Source organism: Petaurus breviceps, unplaced genomic scaffold, assembly GCF_028583685.1.
Source record: "Petaurus breviceps papuanus isolate PSGF00001 unplaced genomic scaffold, PetGlider_PUasm1.0 47, whole genome shotgun sequence".
NCBI lineage: Eukaryota > Metazoa > Chordata > Mammalia > Diprotodontia > Petauridae > Petaurus > Petaurus breviceps.
Genome location: NW_027186349.1, coordinates 13,056,646 through 13,076,518, shown reverse-complemented (window position 1 = coordinate 13,076,518; position 19,873 = coordinate 13,056,646). Strand labels below are relative to the sequence as shown.

Genomic DNA, 19,873 nt, shown 5'->3' with positions numbered 1-19,873 from the left:
GGTCTATGTCTCAGAGTTTTTTTTAAGGCAAAGGACCTATCTGTACAAAAATGTTTATAGCAACTCTGTGGAGGGCAAAGAATTGGAAATAGAGGGGATATCCATCAACTGTGGAATGATATAACAAGTCATAATACATGAATGTAACGGAATATTATTTTGCTATAAAAAATGATGAGCAAGAGGATTTCAGAAAAACGTGGAAAAACTTACATGAACTGATACTGAGTGAAGTGAGAAGAAACAGGAGAACATTGTACAAAGTAAAAACAATGTTTTACAATGATCATCTATTAACTATTATCAGCATGGCAGTGATCCAAGATAATTCCAAAGGACTCCTGATGAAAAATGCTATCCACATCCAAAAAAAAAGAACTGATGGATTTGAATGCAGATTGAAGCATACTATTTTTCATTTTATTTATGTGTGGGTTTTTTTCTTTTGGTTTGTTTCTTCTTTCTTTCACATTACTAACATGGAAATAGAAATACATTTTACATGATTGCACATATATTACTTATATCAAATGGCTTACTGTCTTAGTGAAAAGAAAGTTAAAAGGAGGGAGAGAATTTAGAACCTAACTTTTTAAGTTAAAATTGTTTTTATATGTAATTGGGAAAAATAAAATACAATATAAAATGTATATACATATATATATGCATATAATTTCTAGAATGAAATATAAAAGTAAATTGAATATTTTGTTATAATCTTATAAAAGCTAACCCATTAAAAGAAAAAAAACTATATATATAGCTTGTTTATGAATTCAAATGCAATTGTATTTCAATGTTTTCATTACCTATTGTAAAATTTTGCCTTAAAACAATATATCTATCCATTCCTTGATATTTAATTCTAGTTTTGTACTATTTAAGTAATCCTTCTTTCACCATCTCTGGCTTTGATTCTCTTTCTGGTGCTCTCTACTTTCTATCCAAACCAAAAATTTCATATATTTTGGAATATTGAAAGCATAAAGTTTAAATATAACTTTTATGGAGTTTTTACAATAAATTACTTTTAAATAATTGTTGAAAAAGTCTGCTACTTGTGAGGAAAATTCATAAGGTTGATTTTATTCTTCTAAAAGACTAGTCTGAAAATTATAACCATATATTAAGCAATTTGCCTATTGGGAATAATGTTTTTTTTTTAATTTTGAAGTGATAGTTCACCTCATAAAATAATTCACAACCATTTTTCATCTCTTTTTGTTTTCAGGGGGTTTTGGGGGAGGAGGTACTAAGATCACCATATTTTTTTGTGAAACTATTTCACAGTTTTGTTTCTAAATTGTATATATTGAAATATTTGTTTAAAGTCTTTGAAAATTGTCAAAACCATGATACTCTAAAAAAATTAGTAACAGAAAACGTACTGTTAACCAAGAAAACTAGAAATAAACCCAAATTGGAGATAACTAGCATTATATCATAACTCACATCAATTATTCTCCTTTAGGTTTCTAAACAAATTGAGTTTGCTCACTGTCAAAAACTTGATTATTAACACTTTTACTTTTTTGTGTCTTTAAATTTCTTTACATAATTTTATTTATAAGGGGCACTGTTAACTAAATATTTTATGTTTTCTGCCAAGAAAGACTCACCATTGACTGTGTCATATATTATAGGGTGCACTCAGTAATTAATTTCAGAACAATAAGAAGCAAACTCTTTGGTTACATGAGCTATTTATAGCATAACAATAGCACAAGGGTGACTCTGGACTACTGAAGGCCATTCTAAAACAGTGGAAATTCTGCAATTTCTGCCATGAAGTCTTTACTTCAAGTAGGACCCCAAGAACATGCAAACTTCATTCAGAGGACTCCTCTGGAGAGTAGAGAGAAGAACATGAACTGTAGACTGACCACATGGTGATGAGGTCTGTGGCCATGGTAATCCATAAAACAAAGAAAAATACAAAATGGCCCTGAATTCTATGTAACTCCCTTCCAGATGGTAGAAGAGCAGAAGAAAAGAGGACAAAGGGTAGTAAAGACCACATAGATTTTAGACTTTACAAACTCTAACTTCACTAGATATACTCTGAAAATGAGAAAATGTCTAGTGATGATTAAATGGTAACACTGCTACCAAAACTGAATCACATCAACCTTGAAATTTTTGTTATAAATGAAACCAAAAGTTAGAGGATAGTTGCATATAAATGGAAGGAAGTCTCTCAGAATCCTTGGAGAATCAAGTAAAGGAGTTCTGGTTCTGTTGCTAAACTAAGGGCAATAACAACCACAGAAAAACCCCCAAGAGACATTTTATCATCTTTAATTACATACCCACAAAACATATCTGGGAAAATGACAATCCTCAAAATTATTACAACTTGGGCACAAATTCTCTGTTGCAGAAGACAAAAAGATAAGAGAAATTTCAAGAAGATACACAGTGAGTTTCATATGAAAGTGTGAATAAGAGAGGAAGACAAAAAAAATTTTAGAAAACATTGTTCAGGAATAGAGAATAGATGGTTCATCCATATCACCTCAGAAAATGGAGAGAAATGAAGGAGGCTAAAACCAATTTTTCAAAAGCTTTCTTAAATTCCCAACAAAAAAATCATTCCAAGGGTTTCACAGGATGAAACTACATAACTAGGGGGAACAAAGGATCTAACAATGTTTTATTATCATTTCTTTTCATCTTTAAGACCAGTGAAACTACCACTCTCAGATTCTTGAATCAAAGCCTGGAAAGGTTTATTGAATAGTTAGAAATGGAGTCAGAGAGAACAAAGATGGGGAAAGTCACCAGATTAGAACAAGTCTGCATGGAAGACATCCATATAAATGTAACATAATTGTCAAGGCAATGAAGTGAAGGATTACCTCACAAGGCATGCCAAGGAAAGTAAGACATAATCATGGGAGGAGGAGAAACTTACATACCTCCTCAAAAGCAAGGCTCTTTTTCTTTTGCCTTTGTATCTCTACCACCTAAAAACAATTCCTGGAACATATTTCCTATTTAATAAATGCTTGATAATTACTTTATTGATTAATACTCCCCAAGATTTAGAAAATGAGGATATCTTCAAAAGTGGTGATTTCAGACTAAAGACTTAGGTCCAAATGTTTCCTTTGATGCATACAATTCTAAATTGTAGTAAAGCATGTCCTGACCTTGGTTCATAGGGTCAGCTTCCTTCCCAGGGATTCCCTACAGCAATGAACTTACATTTCCACTTACTAACCCTCCAACACAAAACCTTTAACATATGTGTATGTTTATGTGTATGTATATGTATGTATATATTTTTATATATACACACATATGCATGTATATGCACACACATAGATATGTATGTGTGTATATGTGTGTGTGTAGTTGTGAATATAACCCACAAAATTAAGACTCCTCATAAGAAATTGAAGAAATCTAGGAAGGTGCCTAGTCTATACTCCTTCAATGAACAAATGAAAAAACTGAGGGAAGGAGAAAGGAAATAAATGGTTTGCCTAAAGTCACAGGATAGTAAATGGCATAAATCAGATTCAGATTCAAAACTAGTTCTTCTTCTGGCTTCAGAGTATTCTTTCCACTGCTCCACTCTGCTTCACTAAGGTATTTATAGTCTGTCAATATGAACAATTTATCACCTGAGATTTTCATAATGCTAAGGATGATAACATAGGTCAGTTTACTTACTGTTGTTTTCTGCATATATCCTTATAATAGGCATCAATTCAAAAAGTACTTTTGGTTTTGATTCAATGAGTTTCACATTCCTTTTATCCCATCCAGCACCTTCGAGGTAGAGCCCATAGACATAGACACCCTCTGTTGGAGGAGAAGAAATGTCATCTTTCATCCATTTGGTGACTTCATTACAAAGTACCATACTGTCCAATGCCCATCCTTTGTTGGCTCGAGTTATTTCCTACTCAAGGAGAAAAAAAAAACACAAGAAAACAAAAAACAGAGCAAGTAAATTAGTGAGCAGGTCTTTCTATTATATTTCTATTATCTATTATATTTTATCTATTATTATATTCTTTTATTATAATATAATAATATATTATTATATTCTATTATATATTATATATGAATATTTCTATTATCTATTATAAAGATAAAAATATTTTTTTGGAGGGAAGAAGGCAAGGTAATTGGGGTTGTGACTTGATCAAGATCACACAGCTAGTTAAGTGTCAAGTGTCTAAGGTCACATTTGAACTCAGGATCTCCTGACTTCAGGGCTGGTGCTCTATTCACTGTGCCACCTAGTTGCCCCATAAAAATAATTTTTAAGGGGTGGCTAGGTGGTTCAGTAAATAGAGCACCAGCCATGCAGTTAGGAGGACTTGAGTTCAAATCTGGCCTCAGACACTTAACACAAAACTATCCATGTGACCTTGGGCAAGTCACTTAATCTCAATTAGCCTACCTTCCCCCCTCCAAAAACGCAAAAATAATAATAATAATTTTTAAAAGGAGACATTAGAACAAGCAAAATTCTCCTAATTCCAAAGAAGTAGGGAATTATTTGACTAAATGTGTCAAAATTACTAAGTCATACTTATGTACTACTTGCATAGTTTTGATTTGGTTTTTTTTAGACATAAACCCAAACTTGGAAATAAAGAATATACATTAAAAATTAAATATAGCTTTTCAAAATAACATTTTGCCAGTTTTATCTTAATGTTTTAATGTCAAGAAAATTCCCTAATGTTAAAGGAGAAAAACATTCTTCAGTCTTATCACATGCTTCAAAATGATTAAGAAGGAAGAAAAGTTTATAGCAGGAAAGTACAGAATCACTAAGTGTTCAAATGATGGTTTTCACCTGTCTCATTGCTGTTAAAAATCCTTGAGGATTAAAAAATCCTGTCATCCAAAAGCAGTTTGGTCGGCCATCAAAAAGCCAAGAATTAAATTGGCAATTTCTTTCTAAGAGTTCCGTAAACCAGAAACCCAGTGTACTTGAAACCCAAGATGCCTAAAAAAAGAACAAATATAAATGTTTAGTTGACATGAATGATCTATATAGGTTAAATTAATGTCAATCATTATTTATTAAGTTCTTACTGTGGGCCAGGCACTATTCTAAGTGCTGGGGGCAAAAAAGAAAGGCAAAAAAGAGGCCATTTTCAAGGTTTCTAGTCTAATAGGAGAATCAACAAGCAAATAACCCCTTACAAATGAGATACATAAATGATATTTTTGGAGATAATCTCATAAGAAATAGACTATAATGTATACAAATCCTTCAAGTTTGATGTACAAATGGTTACATGATACAAAATATAATTATATTAATAATCCATTGATTTTACTTTCAAAGTATGACATGTAGAAAGAACTGAACTTTCTTTACATCTTCTTCAATATGGTATAAGCTCTGGAATTTTGTCGGCATAGGGATCCTCTCCCCAATGTACATTAGAACTCGTTCATGCTTCAGCAGATGGTCTTCATGTGCTTCCCTAGCCAACTTCCTGGTGATGAACTCACTACCCTTAGCCAGGTCTCCCTTGGACAACTGACATGCAGTCCATTGCTAGGCCAGTAGGTGAAATATGTCCAGCTTTATAGGCCCAGCCAAAGGTTGTGCTCTACTAGAAAAGCCTTGGAGAACCAAATTTTTCCCCTATTCCCCAGTGAGGCATCCAAGTAGGACTTATCATGGAGTTTGCTTAGTGTACTTAGACTAGTGTTTTTCAAATTATTTAAATTTTTAATGATAGCATGATAGTTCATTGGTCACCAGCATGATTACCAAACTAGTATAGTTTTCCATAAAATATCAGAATGAATATAAAGATATTCCCTATTGGGGGTGGCTAGGTGGCACAGTGAGTAGAGCGCCTTGGAGTCAGGAGGACCTGAGTTTGGATCTAGCCTCAGACACTTAACAGAAAAAAAAAATAGCTGTGTGTCCTCGGGCAAGTTACTTAACCCCAATTGCCCTCCAAAAAAAAAAAAGCCATTCCCTATCATTAAAATCACATTCTAGGTAAGATTATGTTTGATCAATTGACTCAATGATAAATAAATTCAATGAGTTAATGTAAATAAGTTCAATGGAGTTTGGCTACTTCTCTCAATAAAAATGAAATATACATAAATTTATATAGAATTCATATTCATTTATATTAATATCACCCCAAAAATTATGACTATAACTCAAGATGAATCTTTCAGTGTTTTAAAATATTTGTTATTATATATTATATACATAATATATTATATACATGATATATTATAAACAATATATTATATATAATATATTATATACATGACATATAATATATTATATATAATATATATTATATACATGATATATAATATATTATATATCATGAATATATACATTCAGTTGTTTCAGTTGTGTCTAACTCCTCATGATCCCATTTGGGGTTTTCTTTTTTTTTTTTTTTAAGCAATCAGGGTTAAGTAACTTGCTCAAGGTTACATGGCCAATTATTTTTGTGTGGGTGCCAAGTATCGATGAGGCCGGAACCAATCCCAGGTCTCCCGACTCTGGGGCTGGCACTCTTACTCACTGTGGCACCTGACCATCCCTATTTGGGGTTTTCTTACCAAAGATGATAGAGTGGTTTTGTTATTTCCTTCTCCAGTTCATTTTACAGATGAGGAAACTAGGGCAGAGGGTAAAGTGACTTGCCCAGGGTTACACAGCTAGTGTCTAAGGTCAAAGTGAAACACAGGCTTTCCTGAATCCAGGCCTGGCATTCTATCCACTATGTCACCTAGCCTCCCCATTTAAAAATATATTCTCTGGTAAACAAGTTGTACAAGTCTTTCTTCACTTTTCATTTTTAATTAGATTAAAAACCAGTCTACATTCCCCAGGGTTTTCATCTCCCCTCAAATTAATTGCCTTATTCTGATGAAGGAAGAAAATATGAAAGTTTATTTTCTTTATCACCCTTAGATCAATTATATTAATTTCCTTTAACAAAAAAGCCAATTCACTGAACTCACTTTATAAACTTTAATTATTCCATTTGACATGGAAATATTATGTTTTCATTAGCGTCTCCTTTACAACTGCTACTTTACTCCAATGATACAAGTGATCTATAATCTCAATGGTGTGTGTACTTCCTCCAAACGAGCAGCTCCCAAACCATCCATTCCTTTCATCCCTTTGAAACTCTTTTCCATATCATCCTTTAAAGCTTCCACAGAGGGTCTATCCACCTAATAGTCTAAAGCTTATCTCTGGATCTCTCTACTTTGGATGCCATCAGTTAACCCTTCTTCTACTATACAACCAGACTAATTCTTTCTAAATTAACACATCTGTCCAGTGATATCCCTTCTACCACTTGCCGTATGAAATTCTTCCTTACTCATATGCTATAGGCTACTCCACCCACTATGTTCCTTTTTAATTTCTTGGAGATTAAAGCTTCCCATGACTTGTAGTACAAAGCATCACCAGAAAAATGTACTGCAGAACATCAATTTCTTGAGATATGAGTGTTCTCCATATCTATGAGCTCCTACCTAAAATATATTCATAAAATAAAGGGATAATGCTTTTGTATAGTCTAAAAAGCTTTGAATTATCTCATTTTACACATCTCAGCCATTTTCCCCAATATATCAACCTTGTACTCCATTGTTTTGAAGTTACAAGTATTGCATTATCTATTAATTTAATTAATTAGCATTGGTTTTTTGAGTTATTTGTAGGATATTTGGGATTTTTTTGTTTTGTTTTTACTTCCTTATCCTCTGCTACAGATACTGGTGCATAAATTGACAGTATTTACACGGCAAGTTTTTTGCAAATGCTTATCAACAGCACTGCAATATCAATGACCAAATATCCCTAAAACAGTTTTTTGTTGTTGCCAATAGATTCATGATAAAACCAATTTGGCCAACTCCTTTATTTGCTTTTTCAATTAGAACCTGTGAGTCATCCTTCCATTTTTATATGAAACTGGCTTTTTCCTTCTGGTTTTATTAGTATTAAAAATGGCTACTTATTATTAAGTTCTTCCACTCATATATTCAGTTGGTCATTTGATACATCTCACATTTGGAGTACCAATAGTTAAGTTAATGTTAAAGAAAATCTAAAAACTCCAATTACTACCACCCTTGCCTTACTTTCCTGCCATTTAGATATGTGTAAAATGCTTTGCAAACAAAAAGCATTATAAAATGCTAGGTTTTTTGTTAGTTTTTTTTTTCAACTGAATGTCCAGCTAACTGATAATGAGCATCTCTGTACCATGCAGTCTGCTATAACAATACAATTTTTCACTGATTATAGATCTACTTGCTCTCAATTTCATGGAACTAGATGCCCCTCCAAGGATATTCTAAGCACCAGAAATCTCTACATCCTGTAGTTCAACTAAACCTTGGACATATTCAACACCTTCCCACCTCCCTCAGTCTCCTTTGCCTTCTGACTAGAGGGCTGGAGTGGAGGGACATGAAATTCCACCTAAAGCCTTCTTTTATAGAAAGCAAAACCTGGACTTTGCAGCTCACTCCACTTTTGCATCTTCCGTTATGTTGGTCTCAACTTCATGGAACAAGATGCTCCTTGGGGTTTCCTCAACCACTACTTTCCAGCTTCTTCTCATGTATTTTCTTCCCCCATTGGATTTCAAGGCCCTTGAGGACAGGGAATATCTTATTTTATCTGAATTGTATCTCTAGAGATTAGCACAGTGGCTGGCACATAGTAAGTGGTTAATAAATGTTTATTAAATAGAATTAAACAGAAATTAGCACATAATTGAAGCTTTTCCAGCATAGCAAAGTATGCTAAAGCCTGGACTCCTGTGACATGGCCTCTCAGAACCCTGGGTCCCTTCTGTGTCATGAGAAAGAAGGTTTTTGAAGCAGGAATTTGTAATCAGTAAGATATCACCATTCACAAATATGTATGGGATTTATAGACATAAGTATATATAAAATGTTGTCTTTATTTTATTACATAAAACCAAAGTAATTTTTAGTATGTATATTTCTGAGATATAGAGAATTTTATGCAGTATGCCTACAATTCAGAAGATTTTTAGACTCCAATGCACAGTTATAACTTGCATTCAGTTCTTTGTCTTAAAAGCTTCAGAACATTTATGCCCTGCTATTTCAATCATCTTCCCAACAACCCTGTGGGATAGATTAAATACCTTCATAAAAACATCATGAGTTTAAAATGAATTCATTCCATTCTTTTGGGTTAGTTAAATCAAAGAGAATGGTTTGTGAACTAGCCTGAAAGCCAATAAATTGAGATTTCCTTTGGGGGGGGGGGGAGGAGGTGGAAGGCCATACAGAAATTTTCTGAGGGGAACACTTCTCAAGAGTTTTACAATCCCAAAGGTAAGGAGAGTGTGGGGTAACAGCAAGGTTACAAATCTAGGAGACTGGGAAGATAATGGTGCCTTTTACAGGAATAAGGAAGTTGAAAGGAGTAAGCTACAGGGGGGAGATAGAAATAAAATGATTTTGGTTTTGGAAATGTTGGGTTTGAGAGTATTCTAGGATATTCAGTGTGAAATTTCCAATAGCCATGACTAAATCTATCTGAATACTTTCTTAGATGAAATAGCATTTATTAGAACATACCAATAGATCTTTTCCTGAAATCTGTGTTTCACTACTTAAGGAGACATGTGACCGTTATTTGTATTCAAACTCAACATTATGAGTTTAAAATAATTTATTTCACTCACATGATAATACCCATTACTCTGCTCTTTTTATATCATTTTCAGTACCATCTAACCATTTCCCATGAGAAAATATTAATCAATAAATAATTATATTTTGGTAAATTCCGAATATTTAAAGAATATGACTACTTCTGCTTCCCTCAATAAAACTAAGGTGTGAAATTCTTCTAAGTATTATATCATATATCTACATTTTTCCTTGTTACTACTGACAGATCCTACCTAAATGAAAAGATAAAAATAAATCCATTCCTAAGCAAAGGAGCTCTTTAAATAGCTTGGACTTAGCTTTCTACTTGCCACATGACAAAATTCACGCCACTTAGTATAGTGACTTCCCTTTAGGGGTACAGATATTTCATTTCATTGTTGTAGGGTGTTCGCCATTGAGAAATTCCCCATAACAATACAGAATGACACAGTTTTGTGATTTACAATGGTAGAAAGTTGCCTAAGGCTCTAGGAGATTAAGTAATTGTCCTGAGTCGTATAGTTTGTATAAAATCTGAGACTTGAAGCTTACTCTTCCTACTCCTTAGGGCAGCTGTTTCTTCACTTTTCCATTATTTAACTAGCTATACATTTCCCATAATAAGACAGTAGGAGAAATTTATTCATTTCAGATTCATGCTTACTTTTCTCCAGCGAGCAGGGATCCTTGCATCATACATGCAATCCAAAGCATCTCTCAGATTTTCACTCATGATGATGGTGCCATCTATAGCAAGTTTTAGTTCAGTTAAGGTGCTTCGAACCAAGCTGATTACCCGTTGCATTCGGTCTATCTCCTGTCTGAGAAAGATGTTCATAGGTTGGAATGGCCCCATCTTTTGCAACCTGTCTTTTACCTGCCATGGAAAAAATGAAAAGATACATTAAAAGTTAGACAATTATTAATGACATTATTGATTTTGTGCCCTGTCACTCTTGGGGGGGTGGGAGGGGAAGGGCAGAATTTTTATAATTTAATACTTAAAATTTATTACTTGCACAGAAAAGATAAAGCTGACATTGGTGACTAATCATATCCTTCCTTTCACTTAGAGAAAAATAAGCTGTTTCAGTGCCATTAAAGTATACAAAATAACTCCTATGTTCTTCTGTAAAGAAGTGAGCGTTCATTGAACAAGCAGCTGGGCAGAACCCTGGATAGAGAGCTTGGCCTGTAGTCAGGAAAATCTAAGTTTAAATCTAACCTCTGATAGCTGTGTGACCTTGGGCAAATCACTTAACCTATTTGGTTCTGTTTCTCTTAATGTATAAAATGGGGTAATAATAACTTGCCTCCCAGGGTTGTTGTAAGGATCAAATGATAGTATCTGTATAATGCTCAGCACAGTACCTGGTACACAGTAAGTGCTACATAAATGTGTGTGTATATGTATGTATGTGTGTATATATATATACATATCTAAAGATATATACACATGTATATTCATGCACATGTCTAGATACACATATGCAAATTATATATATAATATATTACATAATACACACACAAACACACATAGATAAATACTGATATACAATGACCCTGACACAAAAGCTGCATAGATATACAGATAATTAAGCCAATAAATTGCCTGTGACAACTGACAAAATGATGTCAAGGGCATACAAGTAATAAAATAATTTGTCCCAAAGAATAGCTTCTGAAGATATGGTTAGAGGAAGTGATATTACTATTTTATGTATTCTTCATTTTCATCAAGTAAGGTTATGCTCTTTAACTACTCTAAACTTTTAGACTGGGGTTACCAAGAATGATAATAAAAGGAAGAGATGATGATGATGATGGTGATCATGATGATGATGAAAACCTACATATGGTTTCTCAAAATGGGGAAGGGAACCAGAAATATACCAAAAAACTGGCAAAGTTCTGTTAAAGGTAAGACTAGTTACCTTATTCATTTAGTCTGTGCTCTCCACTGAGACCACCTATAAGCAAATAATTAGTGTCACTTGTGTCAATTAGGAGTCTCTGCCACCTAGGCAAACCTGTCATTGCACATTATCCATGAAAATGTCATTACATTAAAAGAACTTTTGTTATCACCTTCATTACGAGGCACTACCCAGAGAGATAAAAAGTGAATCAACTCACAGGTGATTGGACTGAGAAATAAAAGCTACAAAGAGTTAATGATGTAAACACATCTTCCCTAAATTAGAAAATGCTTATATTTTAAATTGTGTTTTAATCCACCCAATACATTCTTAGTCTTGAACAAGCTGGTAGTTTAGATTAAGAATAAATTGCTTTCTTTAGCATAAATGACAACTTGAAATACCTCGGGAAAAGGTTCTCCATTTAGAAAAGCAATCCTAACCCATCAGTACACATTTAGTCATTTAATTGCAGACATTAGCATTCTGGTCAGGCTTTCTCAGTATTTGTATTCTGAAAACATTAGGTAAATGGATTCAATAAAGCTTTTTTAAATATTAAAAAATCAGACTAACATAAGGATGATTTTTATTTCTTTTTTTTTTTTTTTGCTTGGGATCACATTCCCAACCCCTTCCCAAAACTTATTAGAACTTAGCTATCATTTTTGACAAGATTTCATTAACTCACTTCAAATGGAATATAATCAGGAGGAAGCTTCTCCAACATATCGTCAGCCAGTCTTGCCACTACAGTCTCTCTGGTCTCATCTCCTCCACTGGAGCTGTCTTTAGGCTGAATGCTAAGGATAGTGTCTAACACATCCTTAGCTAGCTTGCTTTGATAAGTAATATCAGCATTGGGGTGTAATCCAAACACCTCAGGAGTGTCATAAGCTGGCAAGCCCTAGATTGGGAAAATATTAAAAATCTTCATAGCTTATTTTCTTCTTTTTATTTATTTTTAGTTTTCAACATTCACTTCTGTAAGATTTTGAGTTCTACATTTTATCCCCTTCCTTCTCCTCCCCCCTCCCCAAGATGGCATGCAATCTTACAGTACGTATTTCCATCAAACTTCTTAATCATGGCAGAGCATAAAACTCAAATCAATAATTTTTCAGAAAAAATCAACAGTTTACTACAAAATATTATCACTGAAGCATACAACATAAAATCAATTCTAATTGGAAATTCTGGGTCAATAAATAAAATTTAGCAAAGGGTCCACCTCAAATTTTCATGATGTATATTACAAGATGGAAGTGGGATCCCTCTTCTGAAACCTTAAGTAGGATGAGATGTCTTAGGGGAGAATTAATTATGCTTTTAAGATCACTTGAAAGAAACAAATACATTCTCTCATTTTCATACATATAGCTGAAACCATCATGTCTTGCATGCATATATTGAACAAAAGGGCCATTTATCTAGAGTTGGAAGGAAACTCTGAGGAACTCTTATACAAACCCTTTATTTTACAGATTAGGAAACTGAGAGCCAAAGATATTAGGTGACTTTCTCAAGGTCATGAACATAGTAAGTGTAGTATGCAAGATGTGAATTCATGCCCTCTGACTCCAAAACAAATTCTCTATCTACAACACCACGAAGAACGTAGGGGTGTATTTCCTTCTATTAATTAAAAATCTATCCCGGTAATCAATTATATTTTGCATATTTAGATAATTACATGAAATAATTCTGGAAAAGAAGGTTAGAACCTGATTCTGAAGGACTATAAATGCAATACCGAATAGATTGTGTTTTAACAAAGAGGCAATAAGAAGTCACTGAAGCTTCTTGAATAATGAATGATGCATTTATTAAGCACTTACTACATTCAAAGCACTGTACTAAGTGCTGCTAGTATAGTTTGAAAAGCAAGACAATCCCTGCTCCCCAGGAGATCATATTCTACTGGAGCATATGGAGAAGTAAAGAGGTAGAGACATCACATAAGATAGGTTTTAGTTGCAAGTCAGATGGCAAGGTACTATGGTCCTTTAAAGGGCAGTAGCAAAGTAGTCATTAATGGCTCTTCTTTAGTATTGTTTTCAATGTTAAAATCATATCCATTTCTGATGTTGAACCATTCCACACTGCCAAGGACTTTGGAGACAAGAATTTTCCTCTGGACATCTTCAAGAGATGTGGCAATAGCATCTATAGGAGCAGCTGCTAGACTGCAACTCCCCAGGGGTTGCTTCTCAAGATGATGGCTATTCACAATAACCTAGAAGCACTATCCTTCCAAGGACAGTCTCCATCAGGGTCGAAGAGGAGATGGTGGTCATGGCTTGACTTTCTAGGTCTGTGGTGCCTCCTGTCTCTTGATCAGGAGAGTGATATGGTCAGATGTGTTTTAAGATTTCTTTGGCAGTTATGTGGATCTTAGATTTTTAAAAATGTAAGAAACTGTATGCAGAGACTAATTAGAGGTTATTGAAATACTCCAGAGGAGAAGAAATGAGTTCCTGAACTAAGATGGTGGCCATTTGAGTCAAAAGAAAATTATGTTAGAGGAGGAGAGGTAGAATCAACAAGATTAGCAAAATGATTCACTATCATGGGTGGAGAGGGAAGAATTGTGAATTATTCAGCTTAAGCAACAAAGAAAAGAGTACATATTCTAAAGAAGCTAGATTTGTAGTAGAGATACAGAAGATTAATTTTTCAGTGTATATTTAGAAGGTAGTATAGGTTTACTCAAACCTTGAGCACTGATTAGATGGTAAACTTACTCAAAAAAACTGAGTTATTCAATCAACATGGAAATTCTTGCTTAGAGTCAGTCTCCCACATGCCATGCCAAAGCTTAAGGAAGCAGATGCCAGAAGAGACAGTCAACCCCAGGACCTGTTTTGTTTTTTTTTAATATTGGTTTCTATTTTAAGAAAAATAGGTATGGTAACAGAATCTCAGTGTGCAACAGAACGATCCCTTCAAGAAACCTTGACTAGCTGTAAACCAGATGAGAAGAGGTGTCTCAAAGCCTCCAAAACACATATACATATTTGTGCCATACCCAAAGTGATAATAAAATGTAATTTCAGGGAGATGTAAGGAGAGTGTCAGACACTTTCCTCTTCTCCTTTGCAGAAGTGGAGACATCCATGGGTGTAGAATATCGCAAATATTGCCAGATTTTTTCAACATATTGATTGGTTTTGTTGCTATTTTTTCTGTTCTTCCTTTTCTTTTAAAACATTCTTTGTTTTAATTTGTGACTCAATGGGATAGGAAAAGAGGAGAGATATAAGGGAAATTTTAGACAATGTAAAACAAAAGATATTGATAAAAAATTTTTATGAAAGAGAAGTAAATATAGACACTGTAAAATGCATAGGAGTCTACCTGACTAATATAAACCCAGGAACTATATGAACACAATTACAAAACTCTTTTCACACAAATAAAGACAGATCTAAACAAATGGAAAAATATTCATTGTTTATGGGTAAATGGACAGGACAAGGTGAGTTCCAAGTACCTCTTGTCTCAGGGGAAATCAGGAACTGCCTTGGGGCTTCTTGGTTCAGAAGCTGTTCTGGGAGATGAGGAGGTACTGAGGGCCACAGTCCAGTTGCCAGCTCACAAGGACATCTCTCACGAGACTGCGCACTTGATGAGCAGCAGCTGACATGGCTGGTTCGGCCCCCCTCCTTTGGTTCACATTCCCCATGCACGAGGAATTCATGCCTGAATCATGCTCTCTTTAAAAGTATATAAGGACCCACTTTCTTCCTCCCAGAAGCCACCCGTGCATCCTCTTTTTTAGAATAAACTACAAGTCATTTCTCTCCCTCACCTCTGGTCTCTTCAATCCCACCTGAGAATACAACCTAAGGCTGGCCCTTGGGTTAGGGGAGTTAGTGGCAGCTTACAAGTAAACTGAGCCAATATAATGTAAATTACAATTCTGCCTAAGTTAATATACTTATTCAGTGCCATACCAATCAAACTATCAAAAATCATTTTATGGAGCTAGAAAAAATCATTTAAAAATTCATCTAGAAGAAAGAGAAATAAATAAAAGAAGTTGATGCTAGAGTCAACTCATCATTGTGACTGATAAGGTAACTGAAGGAACATAAGCCAAAAGTTGCCATAATTGTTGGTCACCTAGGGTTTTAATTCTACCTGTGATGCTTACTAATTATATGTATTTGGGCAAGTTTCTTAACCTCCCCATATTTAAAATAGAATTGGATTTGGTAGCCTCTGAGGTTCCTTTCAGTACGAGATCTATGATCTTTTGATTTTTCCACTTTCATGTTTTAACACACACAAAAAAAGAAAGGAAAATGATTTCTCAAAGAACAAAATAAGAAAAAGCAAGTGGAAGCACAAAATTTGGATGGAAAGGAAGACAAGAAAACATTTATGTGTGTAATGGCAAAGCAAAGAATTAGTTAACACCTTGTTTCAGCTACTTAGTTGACACCTAGTTTCAGTTCAAGTTTAGTCTGAGCCTTGCCCATGATTGAGAAGCAGAACTTGTGAACCCCACAACTTTTGAACCCTAGAACTTGTGAACTCCTGCTGCTGATGCAACAGGAAAGGGAGGAGCTAATGACTACATGTAAGGAGAGGCCCAGGCTAGAGAGAACAGAACTGAGAAGGAAACTCTTGTGAAGAAGGATAAAACGTGGTATCCTGGCACTCTATGTTTGTGTGTTCTGTCTGTGTCAATGTTTGTGATATGTTCTACAGAAGTCCTGGGACCTTACTGGAAGCCCTGAAAGAGGAGTTTCTGATTGTCTGTTTACAGAAGTCCTGGAGGAGGGTTTTGGAGGTCCTGGGACTTTCCTGATGATTTGTATTAACCTCTTGGACCTTGTTTGTGTGTCTGTGTTGATTTCTATGTTGATGGTTTGTATTGAGTTCTCAGACCTTGTTGGTAGGTCTGAGTTGATTTCACAGGTAGATAGTGAATTAATGATGGTGCCAGCAATGTGCATGAATATTATTGTGGCTCTGTCAAGCTTTGTCTTCCCAGAAACAGGAACTCTGAAGGACTTGAGGTGGACTGCACACTGTGAGCTTCAATGTGGAATGGGAACTGGACAAGAAACTAGACAAAGAACTGGACAAGGAGCTGGACAAGGAACTGGGACCTGTCTGCCTTTGAATCCAGGTGACAGTTGTGGAGATTTGGGCAGGAGCTGGGATCATGGAAGAGGAAACATGCAAGCTGAGAGCCAGCTTCAAATCAAAATGAAAAGATCTCTTCTTGGGTAGCTGATGCTGACCGAGACTATGATTTGCTGTGACCTAGGAGTGGAGAACTTTGACATTTGTACTTTGTGTCCATTAAGGAAAGAAGCCTCCTTAAGGATGATTGAATTAAGGACTTACTAAATGAGCTACTAAATGATTGTACTTTGTTCAAATCTATGTGGCCACATTGGTGAAAACTATGTGGCCATTTTAGGGATAAGCTGTTATGTCATAACATTGTGAATGCTGTACTTTGGTTTCTGTGAATGTTTTGTTTTAATTTACCGCAGAATAAATAGAGAGTCCACTATACTATGTAATCAGAACCTTGAAGTTGTTCACAGCAGCAGTCCTCTGGAAAGTTGCTCGTGCTTGGTTTTACAATGTGGAAAACAGAAAAACCAACAAATTCTCCTTGTTGATATATGATTAATTTGTGTATAAGGTGACAAACCTGAACATACTGAAGATAGCTCTCCACCGTGCTGCATTTGGGTATGCTGTATCCTTTGTAAAAGCAGAAATCTGGAGTAAACATATTTTCACTAAACCAAACCTTAGCAAAAGTGTTCAGTAATCTCTTATCGTAGTCGTCTGTGACTCTGCCTCCATACTGAATTTCACCTATCATGTAGCGCATAGTGCTCCAGGAGACACCCTGATGAAAGAACAGAATAAATTATCATGAGAAATCTATGATCATCATAATGTAATATCTCCTGTCTGCCATGTGATTTTTCTAAAAAAAATGTATCTGTTTATTTAAAAAGTAATATAATGATTTTCACAGAAGTAACAAATTACTATTCAAAAGTGTATCACTCCTTCCACTCTTTCTGAATCCATGCATTATATTAGTTAAGGCATTACATTATCTAAGAGGGAACATATTCACTGGTGTGTATTAGATCATGTCCCTAAAACAAGAGCTGTTCAAAAGGCAAGTGCAAGGAAAGAGGATCTTTAATGTGAGGTTTATGCTTTGGAATGCACAGGATCAAAAATCAAAAGATAGAAGGGACCTGAATTTAACTCCCTCATTTTACTAGTGAGGCAGAGAAGAATTAATGACCTTTCCAGGTTATATAAAAACAGGAAGTGTTTGAGGCAGAATTTAATCGAGATCTTCCTGACCCAAAATTCATGTGCCCTTCAAATATTTAGGTAAGTTATTTTTCCTTAAAACATTAGGGCCTGGGTTGCAGTGTGAGCTCAGGGAGAATGGTGGTGGGGGCAGCTGGTGCCTGAGGTACTGTCCGCCTACTTCCTCACGGCGCTACTCTTGGTGCTTGTGTCCACACCCTGACTCCTGCTGCCGCCCACACCACCCCAGGAACCTGAGGTATTGCTGTTCCTCTCCGGCTTAGCCCTGCAGCCTGTAGCCTGTGGCCTTGCAGAGAGCTAGGAAGTCTATTTCATTCCCAAGAATCATCACTGCACCTTCCATTCTCTTGCCCATACTCAGCTTTGAAAGGACTGAATGAGTAGGATCCATCTTCATTTTCCCTTCCTGTTCAATTTACAGACTGACAACCTACATTTTGGTCTATGAGCACCCCCTCTCCTTGCTCTATGGCCTCGTCATCATCTGGCCCTTTACTGGCAGCTTTGGGAAGAGTGTGGGCACTGTGCACCAGTTTTTTTCACCTTGGTCTTCACTTTCTTTTCTGCCCTGCTCTTCATCCTGCTAGAAACCCTCTGGGTTCTGGCTGGCTTTGGAGGAGTAGAAGACATTGGGAGTTTCACTCCAACGGCTTTTTCCATGTTGGGTATCAGCTCTATCCACATTAGAATGAGAAGAACTTTATTCTTTGGGGTCCCCGTCTCTGCTTCAATGATATCTTGGCTCCTGCTATTTGCCTCCTGGTTTATTCCCCAAAGCTCTTTACTCAGCAACATATGTGAACTCTTCATTGACTTTATTTATGGTCTTGCTTACTGTTCCTGCATTGATCTCTCCAAGTCAGTCGCACTGAAACTAGATCAGAAGTTCCCCTTCGGCCTGTTGAGGTGGGCCACGGTGCTCAGCTATGTTTCAAAATCTTCAGTTCTAAGAAGAGCTATCCAGACTAGGAAGGGAGCTGCCCACAACAGTCCCCAATCTGGCAAGGGCCAAGGCAGCCAACCCTGGGCCACAGCACAGCCTCAGTGCCCATGGAGGAGTCAAGGGTCCAGATGCAATGACAGACTCTCAAGGAGAGCAGCCTTGACTCACTACATCTGAGTCCTTGCACAGTTCTCAAGGAGATGTCACAGGGCAAGCCACCACAGCAGCCTGTCCCTTCTGGGCTGATGCGTGTGTGTTTGGCCATTGGTTGATCCTCTTTTGCTTTTCTCTTTGATGTTTTGTAAAAGCCCTTGTGTGTGAGTGTACCTTTTTCCTTCATATTATGTTCTCCCAACCTTCTCTGACCTAGAGCTAATGAGGTAGGTCAACATAAATTTTATAGTAAAGTATGATCCCTGGGAGTAGGGACCAATGTACTGTGTTGATTATTTTTTATTAAAAATGTAAAGATCCAACACAAAAAACAAAACATTAGGGCCTGTATGCCCTTGTCATCAAAGGAGGTGGCTTGAATTTAGTAAATAAATTCTAAATTCAAAAATTGGAATCAAAACTGAGTTCCAAGGTTCATTGACAGATTTTTTTAAATTGGCTGTTCTTTTATGTACATAATGAAAAATGAAGAATTGTAATAAAACAAACAAAAGAACCACTCAAATGACTACTTTCATTATTTTAAGGTTTAAAGGTAACCACTATTTAGTAGATTCATATAACAAGTTTTGGCTGAGATGAGTAGATGAAAGGCAGACATGAAAACACACTCATGTACAAGCTTCTGAAGCAACACAGCATTTCATTTTGACTTTGTTGGACTTTTAGAGGAAAAAAACTCCTCAGAGAAGCCTTCCCATGTAGCTGTCTACATAAATTCAACTTTACTTTAGGAGAGAAAAAGAGAGTGAAAGAAAGAGAAAATTGTCCACATTCTTCCTCAAAAGAAGTGACAAGCAGGCAACTCAAGGCACAATCAGTCACAGATAAC

The 19,873-nt window shown here is 35.7% G+C and overlaps 1 protein-coding gene and 1 pseudogene across 1 annotated transcript in view; one reads left to right on the top strand and one right to left on the bottom strand.

The window, feature by feature from the left end:
- DNAH5 (dynein axonemal heavy chain 5) overlaps positions 1-19,873 on the bottom strand; it is a 436,545-nt gene that overhangs the window by 18,696 nt on the left and 397,976 nt on the right. Inside the window, exons 74-78 of the mRNA XM_069101431.1 lie at positions 17,275-17,478; positions 12,289-12,504; positions 10,343-10,555; positions 4,820-4,972; positions 3,679-3,910 (exon numbers count right to left, since the gene is read on the bottom strand). Of these exons, the coding sequence (XP_068957532.1) occupies positions 3,679-3,910; positions 4,820-4,972; positions 10,343-10,555; positions 12,289-12,504; positions 17,275-17,478 (1,018 nt within the window). The remainder of the gene's footprint in view (positions 1-3,678; positions 3,911-4,819; positions 4,973-10,342; positions 10,556-12,288; positions 12,505-17,274; positions 17,479-19,873) is intronic.
- Positions 17,732-19,044, top strand: LOC138171790 (rhomboid domain-containing protein 2 pseudogene; annotated as a pseudogene).